General features: G+C 40.7%; 1 protein-coding gene across 1 annotated transcript; it reads right to left on the minus strand.

The window, feature by feature from the left end:
- Positions 1 to 1,809: 1,809 nt before the first annotated feature.
- On the minus strand, positions 1,810 to 10,289 carry SDHAF2 (succinate dehydrogenase complex assembly factor 2). Its single transcript, XM_083348345.1, has 4 exons — positions 9,987 to 10,289; positions 9,699 to 9,904; positions 7,936 to 8,045; positions 1,810 to 4,603 (listed from the first exon to the last, which is right to left on the minus strand). The coding sequence occupies exons 1-4, from the start codon at positions 10,005 to 10,007 to the stop codon at positions 4,473 to 4,475; spliced, it is 468 nt and encodes a 155-aa protein (XP_083204471.1). The 5' UTR covers positions 10,008 to 10,289; the 3' UTR covers positions 1,810 to 4,472.
- Between the last annotated feature and the right edge of the window lie 164 nt (positions 10,290 to 10,453).

The raw sequence follows: 10,453 nt of genomic DNA on the forward strand, positions 1-10,453 counted from the left end.
TACAAACCATAAAAAGCTGATACAATTTTACTTTTATTTCCCCTGCATTTTTATAATATTGTACCCTATTGACTCAGGCATTCCAACAGATTGTGCTATTTTAGTGTTTCTGTGACCAAGTTCATGTTGCTCAATTACATCAAATTTTTGCTATAATGTAATAACAAGCTTCTTCTTTTTTGAATCTATACTCAACTTGTACTGTTGAGCTTGATTCCTCCAAAAGAATCATCCTTTTCTCCATTGTGCACATACAAACATTAGCAACATCTAAAACTTCAACTACAGAACTTTCCAGTGCCAAAATGTCTGATATACTAATAATAGACATACGTACTTACTCTTCTGGGAACTCACCAACTGAAATATGTAGGCTTTCTCTAATGTGTATAGCTAGGGGACAAGACCTAAATCAGGTTTTAAGTAACATAGCCACTTCTAAACAGATGCTCTGTTTAAACATGTGTAAGCACTGACATTTTCAAATGCACTAAGTTAAATCCTTCAATAAATTACTTTGAATGTATAGTCCAGTACTCAAAGCTCAGTAACAAAGCATACATTTTAAATAAAAGTTTAGTCTCTACAATATTATCCTTGAACAGAATTTGGTTCATATAACAAATGGGAGAAGGCAAACTATATACAAGTTTGAGGCAAAATGCTCCTCTATCCTGAAAACTTGTTTTATGAAGCAATGTCAAGATTCATCTTGCAATATCACGTCCTTACCTGCCAGTCAAAGTATTGATTGGTTTACTGCAATGAGCAGAATCCTTGTAGTGTCCCAGAGGACTAAATTATTCCCTTAAGTTAGGAACTTGGAGGAATGTGTAGAACTGAAATAACAATACGTATCCTAGCAACTAGCTCATAGCAACCAGCTCAAGAAAACTTGTCCACAAGACAGCCACATTTATAGAATCCAGTAGAAAAGCCAGTGGAATCAGTTTGGTGGCTTTTTAACATGGCAGACACATTACAGATTATCAGAAGTAGATGTTCAAAGTTAACCTTCAGAGTAATGAGAAATGGGATGGGAGTTTTCTTAGCAATGCTCAAATTGTGAACGTCAACCCAGTGTCGGGACTAGATTCACAGAAAGTGAATTTGATAGTAATAATGCTATTCCTTTTGTGAGATTTGAAGCGATACTGATTGGACAAAATGGATTTATGTACATGCTTTCTACAAATAAGTCTGCAAATAAGTATCTGCAAATTCCAAGTGAAGATTTTGGTATCATAATCATGCTGTTTGTAAAACTATCGTCATAGATCTGTATATTAGTTGACTTTAATAAAGAATCTATGGAATCTGGATCAAATTCCTAAGCAAGTCCTAAGATACAAAGCTACATAATGTATTTGATCAAACCTGTATCTAAAATCTTCATTTTCATCAGCACTGAGAGTAGCACCTATAGGCATATAATGACACCCTGTGGTAGTTCCAGGCAATGCCATAGGGATATTGTGACATCAAAAGGAATTTTCTTTTTGAGCCTGTACGTTTAAAAGCAGGAAATGCTAGGAAAAAAAAACTGTTTTAAATTGCCAAATTTGAAAATAACTAAAAACTTAAAACTTTTATACATAAAAAGACATAGAATAAAATAGCGGTTTTATTATATAATTTTAAGTCCAATGTTTTGTTGGCTAAAACTGCCCTTCATAACAAAATTAAATTGTAACCTTCTGAAAGTGTTATTTATAATTTATTTAGCCAGCATGTGATCAACTGAGGAAAAAATACAGACTTATCTTTCCTTCAAAATAACATCTGATAAAACCATAAGGATGGCACAAATCAAACTGAATTTTTATTTCTTATGAATTAATATCACCAGTTAAAGGGAACAGCAAATAAGAAGATACTGTGTTAATACAGCATCTTTGAATTATGAATTTAAAACAGTACAGATGACATTGATCAAGAAAAATACTTCTAAAAATCTTTTAATATACATCTTGCTTTTTAAGGCTTTCAAATACCCATTCCAATTTTGAATATCTGCACTTTCCATTAGAATCATAAAAATACTAAAGAGCTAAAGAAATTTACATACAAAATGAGCTTGTCGTCTAAAAGCTAATGCAGACATTTACCATCTGCCAAACTTGTTAACTTACAGTAACCAGATAGGCAATGAATGTGTCTGCTAAGTGCAACTAATCTCCTGTAAATACTCATTCTGATTACATTTTATTAAACAAGCTAAAAATTTTAATAGCCACTGCTGTATACAAGTTCCTTTGGAGCCTTTTTATTTACAAGCTCCCCTGAAAATTTATTTCTGCCTATCAACTGTCAATCACCACAGGCAAAATAGTCAGGGATGATGGGAGCTCTAGTGCAAAACTCATAATCATTAAGAGAGGGATGATTTGATTATAATTCGGATCACTTACTCCTTTTTAAAAAAAATCCCCCTACCTAGGTTTTGAGAACACAGCAGCATCTGAATCCAAGAACAAAGAATGCCTATGAAATTTCCTTTACAAAAACTGATAGTTGCCTGAGAAAACTAGGACAGCAACAGCTGGGCCAAGTACATGGCAAAAACTGGACAAGCAGAAATAAAGTTGCTGCATATAAAGTAGCATGTGCACTGACATATATAAATTAATATAATTTTGTTCACATGGTATCTCATTGCATATTATTACTGGTAAGTTGCTGTCCTGTTAAAAATGCCACAGCTGTCAATAAACAAGCAAATATAAATGCCAATGAAATCATCGTTATCATATCTCTGGGGCAAAATCCTCAACATACATACAATATTAATATCTGCACAGAAAGCCTGGAATTGCCCAAGATTAATACCTAATTGAATTAACAAATATTCATTGATGAATCAAATATCAGACAGCTTTTGTTTCCATCATCCAGTAACAATGTCAGGAAGCTTTTGAGATCTAGATTTTTTTTTAAATTCCATTTATATCCCGCCCTTCTCCGAAGACTCAGGGCGGCTTACAAGCTTAGCAGTAGCCTTCATTCTATGTATATGCCTGCTTGTTAGGGCTTTCACACACACCCCAAGCGGCATTATTACAAAGTCAGCTTAATTGCCCCCAACAATCTGGGTCATTTTACCTACCTCGGAAGGATGGAAGGCTGAGTCAACCTTGAGCCTGGTGGGATGCGAACCTGCACTAATTGCAGGCAGCTGGTGTTACTTAAGGAGGCATTAGCCCACTGCTCCACCAAGGCTCTTCTCCTCCATAGATGAGGAGAAATGGGCCACAACTGAATTCAAGCAAGACACTAAGAATCTCCCCTAGTCCTGGGTTCTCTCCCATAAGAGTAGCATTGCCTCTGAAAGGGGAATCTATGACTTAGATGGCTACTATCAGGCAGATACTATTAGGCAGGAAAAGGGTAGTTCTCCTGCCTTGGGCATGAGGTTGGACTAGAACAGTGTTTCCCAACCTTAGGAACTTGAAGATGCGTGGACTTCAACTCCCAGAATTCCCCAGCCAGCAAGGTTGGGAAACGCTGGACTAGAAGATCCCCAAGGTGTCTTCTAGCCTTATGGTTCTTTGATTTTAATGACAGCCAGGAGAGCCATTACCATGTTGTGACTGTCTGAAGCTGGAGGGATAGTAACTCATACTGTCATCAACACATTAGCCAGCTGCAATTCACTCTACACGTTCAGTTTAAAAAGATACTCTGAAACTGCAGTAGGCACAACATACACAGTGGCCTCAGTGGTGGAATTCAAATATGTGAAATGGTTCTCTGTGCGGATGCCGCTTCCAGAAGTCCATTCTAGGCCTGGGCAACAAAAAATTAGCTACCAGTTCTACTGAATGGGTGAGAACTGGCTGAAGCCCACCACTGAATGGCCTGCACGCTAACCAGCACTGATGCCATGAACATCCACCCATGGACCCTGCCTTGAATGCCAGTACATTTCCATGCAATTTAAAGTGTTAGTTTTAATCTGTTAATATTTTATATGGCTTGACATCAGGGCTATTGTCTTCAACATTCTTCGTTTTAATCTCTCATGGGAGATTACAGGGTCTAAAATGAGGAGGTGCTTCTCCATTATGATTACTGCCAGCTAATAGATATAGGTTTAGCCTCATCCCTTTGGCAAGCAGGTTAAAGAGCCTTCTAAGTAGTTAAAATTGTGCCTTAGAAATCACACACACAAATATATATGTTCCATTAGATATTTAAAAATTTATTACAGCTATTTCTACTTCTGTTAAATTGCCAAGATCTGCATGGTCTAAAAATCTATAAAAGACAAAGTGCACTGTTTCTTAATGTGTGTTTCGGCCCTTCTTTCAAGAAAAAAACAGCTTTATTACAGAGCAGTACAATAAGAAAAAATGACTATTTATATGAGAATTCACAGATTAGGCATAAAGTATTTTAGGAGGAGCCTATGAAGCACAAACATGATTTTAAAGGATTCTCCAAACTGGGCATTTATGGAAATACAGACAAGATCAGTGGGAGCCTTCAGCAAGATACTCCAGATCTGGTGGCCGTAGTCTCTTCTCTTTATGCTTGTTTTTAGTAAATTCTCTAAGCATCTGTAGGATTTCATTCTCAAAGATTTCTGGAGCAGGCTTTGTTTCTTGAAAAGAAAAAGAAGAGTGATTTTTTCCACAAATCCAATAATCTTTTCCAAACAAACTTCAGTTAAGTTCTAAATAACAGACTGCATTAGTTTGCTAAATATAAAAAAATGAAACGTCAACTGATAATAATCATTTATAAGGCCTTCTAAAGAATATTACTTTCATCTTCTTGTAAAATATATTCAAGATATCCTTACTGCAAATCTTATAATAATCACTCAGTTCAGTCCTGTATATGTTTTGGGGGAAGTCCCACTGAATACACCAATGCACTCTATACACCAATGCACAGAGTATAAACAGTAAACAGGGTGAACTAGAAATTCAGGTAAATGAGGCCAGATATGATATTGTTGCCATTATGGAAATAAGGTGGGATGAAACCCACAAATGGAACACACAGCTAGAGGGATTTAAATTATTTAAAAGAAACAGACCAAATAAAAGAGGTGGAGTTGCTCTCTATATAAGAAATAACTACATCTCTACAGAAACAGAGCACAACAATGATGAAAACTGTCTTGAATGCATTTGGGTCAATATAAAAGGGGGGGGGGAATGACATTGCCATAGGTGTATACTATGGGCCACCCAACCAAACAGAGGAACTTTTTCGTAGTCAGCTAACTAAGGTATGTAGGAAGCACATAACAACAGTAATGGGGGACTTTACCCTGACATCAACTGGGAGACAAACTCTGCACCAAGTTCCCATCTTCAAAAAAGGGGAAAAAATAGATACATGAAACTACAGACCTATCAACCTGACCTCAATACCTGGAAAGATTCTGGAAAAGATAATCAAGCAATGAATCAGTGAACACCTAGAGGCAAACAAAGTTATCACTAAAAGTCAACATGGGTTTGTCATAAACAGATCATGCCAGACAACTCTTATTGCATTCTTTGACCAAGTGACAGTTCGCTTAGTGACTGTTCGAAGTTACAATGCCACTGAAAAAAGTGCCCCCCAAGCCACAGCTGAGCAAGACGCCTGCCTGCCCGTCTGGCGGTGCTCTTCCTCCTGTCTGAGGTTTTCATTGTTGTGAGCATTTCTGTTGAGGATTGGCAGCGGGGCGGGTGGGGGGGTGTTTGGTTTTTATTCCCCCCGTCTGCTGGGTGGTTGCAGCAGGTTTTGGTCACTTCCCATGACCCTGGGACATTGTGACCATCATAAATATGAATCAGTTGCCAAGCATCTAAATGTAAATCACAAGACGCTGGAGATGCTGCAACATTCCAGCTGATCGGCACTTCTTCTGGGCTCAGCAAACATGCCAGGATCAGTGCTGCTTTCCAGCTAATTGGCGCTTCTTCTGGGCTCTGCAGACGTGCCGGGATCAGTGCCGAGCTCCAGCTGGAGCCTGACGCTGATCCTGGTGCTTCCGCTGAGCCCTGACAACCCCGAAGCGTTGATCAGCTGGAAAGCAGCACTGATCCTCTCTCTTCCTCTGAGCCCTGACAGCCCTGCACTCCAGCCATCTCTCGCTCAGGCTTGTGCGATGCTGCCACCAGTTCAGCTCATTCCCCTCCTCTGCTACCACTTTTCTAGGATGGTAGCGTACCACCTACCAGGTGCCAATGTACCACAGGTGGTACCCATGTCACTGGTTAAAAAGCCCTGCCCTAGGGCTCTGTTCTGGGCCAAGTGCTCTTCAACATCTTCATCAACGATTTGGACGAGGGGATAGATGGGGAACTTATCAAATTTGCAGAAGACACCAAGCTGGCAGGAATAGCCAACACTCCTGAAGACAGGCTTAAGATACAGGAGGATCTGGACAGATTGAACACTGGGCATTATCTAACAAAATGAAATTCAATGGTGAAAAAGTAAGGTTCTACACTTAACCAAAAAAAAACCAAATGTACAAGTATAGTGTGGTACCCTGATCAATAGTAGTAACTATGAGAGGAATCTTGGAGTTCTAGTGGACAATCACAATATGAGCCAGCAGTGTGCTGCAGCTGTCCAAAAAGCCAACACAGTGCTAGGCTGCATTAACAGAGGGATAGAATCAAGATCACATGAAGTATTAGTATCACTTTACAATGCCTTGGTAAGGCCACACTTGGAATACTGCATCCACTTTTGGTCACCGTGACGTAAAAAAGATGTTGAGACTCTAGAAAGAGTACAGAGAAGAGTAACAAAGATGATCAGGGACTGGAGGCTAAAACATATAAAGAACGGTTGCTGGAATTGGGTATGTCTAGTTTAATGAAGAGAAGGACGAGGGGTGATATGATAGCTGTGTTCCAATATCTCAGGGGCTGCCACAAAGAAGAGGGAGCCAAGCTATTCTCCAAAGCACCTGAAGGCAAGACAAGAAGCAACGGATGGAAACTAACCAAACAGAGAAGCAACCTGGAACTAAGAAGAAATTTCCTGACAATTAGAACAATTAATCAGTGGAACAATCTGCCTCCAGAAGCTGTGAATGCTCCAACACTGGAAGTTTTTAAGAAGAGACTGGACAGCCATTGGTCTGAAATGGTATAGGGTTTCCTGCCTGAGCAGGGGGTTGGACTAGATGACCTCCAAGGTCCCTTCCAACATCATCATCATCATCATTATTATTATTATTACAATATTGGTTACTTAACCATATGTAAAGCTGGATTCTGATTTAGTCATGCTAGAAATAAAACTACTAAATTTAGCACAGCACAAATTTATTTCAGCAGATATACTCTTAAGCATAAGTAAGGATCCACTCTTTTAGTTACAATCCTAGATCTCGTTACCTGGAAAAAGCCCTAAATCAGACATGTCAAACTGGCCAGATGCATCACGCCAAAACCGCACTCACCCCATTGCTGGCAATGGGGAAAAAGTTGTGATACGTCACGTGAAGTCACATGACATAGCGAGTTTGACATGCCTGCCCTAAATAAACCCAGTGCACCTTTCAAAGATGAGCATCTGTGAACTTTTCGGTTCTATCTATAATTCTACAGATAATATTGTAAATCACAATTGTTGTGAATTAATATGGATAGTTTTAATGGACTCACAAACTATCTCCACAATTGTACTTTTTAATAGATATGTACAGGATTGCATAGTCTCTTAGTTGTCCTTAACCATTTTACTGTATTCCTGCTCCAAGGTAAAACTGTATTTCAAATTCCCATAAGGTTTCAGGGCCTATACATATATTTTATAGTTTTTTAAGGTCTGTCTACAAGATCCCTGAAATATAAAATAAAGATAAGAAACAGAGGCTCAAATATTGCCCATATTGCTTCACTCACTAATATGAGATTTGGAATATGTTGAGAGCTACATAGTCTGCTGGCTCCAAAAGACACTGTTCTACATTACCTGTTGCCCAGGAGTATATGTCCCAATCATTGCTAGGCTCATTTATGAGTCGGTCATAAAGGTCCAGTTGTTGTTCATTCATTTGATTCAGATTCTCTTTGGCAAATAAACTATTAAAAACAATTAAGAGTACTGTAAAATGCCAAAACAGTTAAAGATGCTAAGCTCATACAAAACCAGTACACACAAAATGAAAAAAGAATCAAAAACACACATCAAACACATCAACAGAACAACCTGAATTTTCCTATATCTTTATAGATCAGGGTCCTCAAACTTGGGCTGCTGCCCACTACCGGGCTGAGCTATTCAGAATTGGGCCGTGTGAGTGGCTGGCTGGAGCATGTGTGTGCGTGCACATGCACAGCTCAACTTGTGTGAGCAGCAGGCCAGCAGGCATTTGCCCTCTAGCTGGCCACTTGTGCAAAAGCTGAGCTGCGCCCATGCACGCTGACCCACCACTCATGCAAGGGCTGCATGCATGCATTTGTGTGCGTGCCAGCCCGCAGCTCACATGGCTCAATTCCCCTCTCCCCCCCAAGTTGCAAAAGTTGGGGACCTCTGGAATAAATAATCTTATCTCTCTTAGTAGATTCTAATTAATTCTATTTGCCCATTATCATTTAAAGAGGAAGGTACCAATTCTATCTCATCTGAAGACGGCCAAGTAACATTTAATTTTCAGATACATCTATACTCACAACAAAAACATCTGTACTAAGTAAGTATTTGTGCACAATGCATGCTTCTGTATTGACTTTGAGGAGACAAAAGAACATATTATGTCATATAGCACATATTTAATATCAAGATCTTACAGGGAAAAGCTATGGTAATTGCTACTATTTTAAACTGATTTACAGGACAAATTAGTCCTCCATGGGTAGGACTTAGAGAGTTCACACAGTAAACGTGATGAATGAAAACCTGGTAAGAAAAACTTTAGTCTGGTCAAGAGGTAATAAAATAAAATCCCCTCCAGTTGAACTTGATTGCTACCCTATGTCCATATAGAAGCAATATGTATATGCCATTGTGGCATTGCAGGATTATTCCTATTCTGGTTTACAGTTCTAAGATTTCCTGGTGGTCTACCATCCAAATATTAACCAGATCTGACACCCCCCATCACTTTTCAAGATTTGTTAAAATGCTGATCCATGTTCTGCTGAATATCTCAGGGCAGGAGTCCCAGTGAAAGTATTGAGGAGTGGTTATTAGCACAATATTCAAAAACAGTTACTATGTTATTAGCGTTCAGCTTGTCCCAAAAGGGTCTCAGCTAAATAATACAGTAGTAAACATTAAAATTGCGGGACTCTGGACTAGCAGTTCTAAGTATAGGTGATCTTTGACTTACGACCACAATTGAGCACATAATTTCTGTTGTTAAGTGAGACATTTGTTAAATGAGTTTTGCCCCATTTTACGACCTTTCTTCATCTAGTCACAGTTAAATGAATCACTGCAGTTAAGTTAGTCACACGGTTGCTAAGTGAATTTGGCTTCCCCATTGATTTTGATTGTCAAAAGGTTGCAAAAGGTGATCACATGACCTTGGGACACAGCAACAGTCACTTGTCAGTTGCCAAGCATCCGAATTTTGGTCCCCTGACCACGGGGAACGCTGCAATGGTTGTAAGCGTGGGAAAAATGGTCATGTCACTTGTTCCAGTGCCGTTTTAACTTTGAACGGTCGCTAAACGAACTGTTGTGGACCATCTATATGCTGGCGGAGACAGAGAGAAGCAAAAACCGCCCACCTGAGCAGCAGGCAGTTCTCCAACATGCCTCTCTTGCGGCTCTCATATAAGAGCCTCGCGCGCTTGCTGGCCAGGGGCTCGTGCGGCCGAGCCTGCCAGGGTGGGAGCGGGATCTCCAGCAGGTCCTTCCCAGAGTCAGGCGGAGAATCCCCGCGGTATCCACACTTGGGCAAGCGGAAGAGACAGCCGGGCAGCAGCAAGACACGCTGCGAGGAAAAGGAGATACGAGTGACCGTCATTCCGAGTAACGACCTTCCCCGGTCCTCCCGTTCCGCCTCCCCCACTCACCCGAACCATTAGAGCCGCCATCCTGCTTTCTCCCCGGGCTACTCTATCGCTCGCTCTCGACCATAGACGACACACAGGTAACGCGAAGCAGGACGCGTCCGCTTTCTTCAGCTAGCCATAGAGCTGCTCGCGCATGCGTCTTGGTTCGAGACCGTTCGAACGGCAACTTGTCGAACGCCGCCGGGAAGGGAGCCAAGTAGGAAGCTTGGGTCTCCGTGATTTCTTGCGCGGAGAAGCATTAGAAACCGGAAGAGGCGGGACTCGACAAGGCGGAAGGGGCGGAGCGGAGGAGGAGGAGGCCCTGACTGTGGGAGAGAGAGAGAGAAGAGAGAGAGAGAGAGAGAGAGGTTCGCGCGCGTTTTGGGCCTGCTTGGGATTGTGGGCCTTTACGCGGTATAACGGGGCCGCTTAACAGTGGGGAGAGATGAGTTTTTTTCACCGGCTGTCTGGTGGCGGCCCTTCGGGGG

Source organism: Vipera ursinii, assembly GCF_947247035.1.
Source record: "Vipera ursinii genome assembly, chromosome: 1".
Lineage (NCBI taxonomy): Eukaryota > Metazoa > Chordata > Lepidosauria > Squamata > Viperidae > Vipera > Vipera ursinii.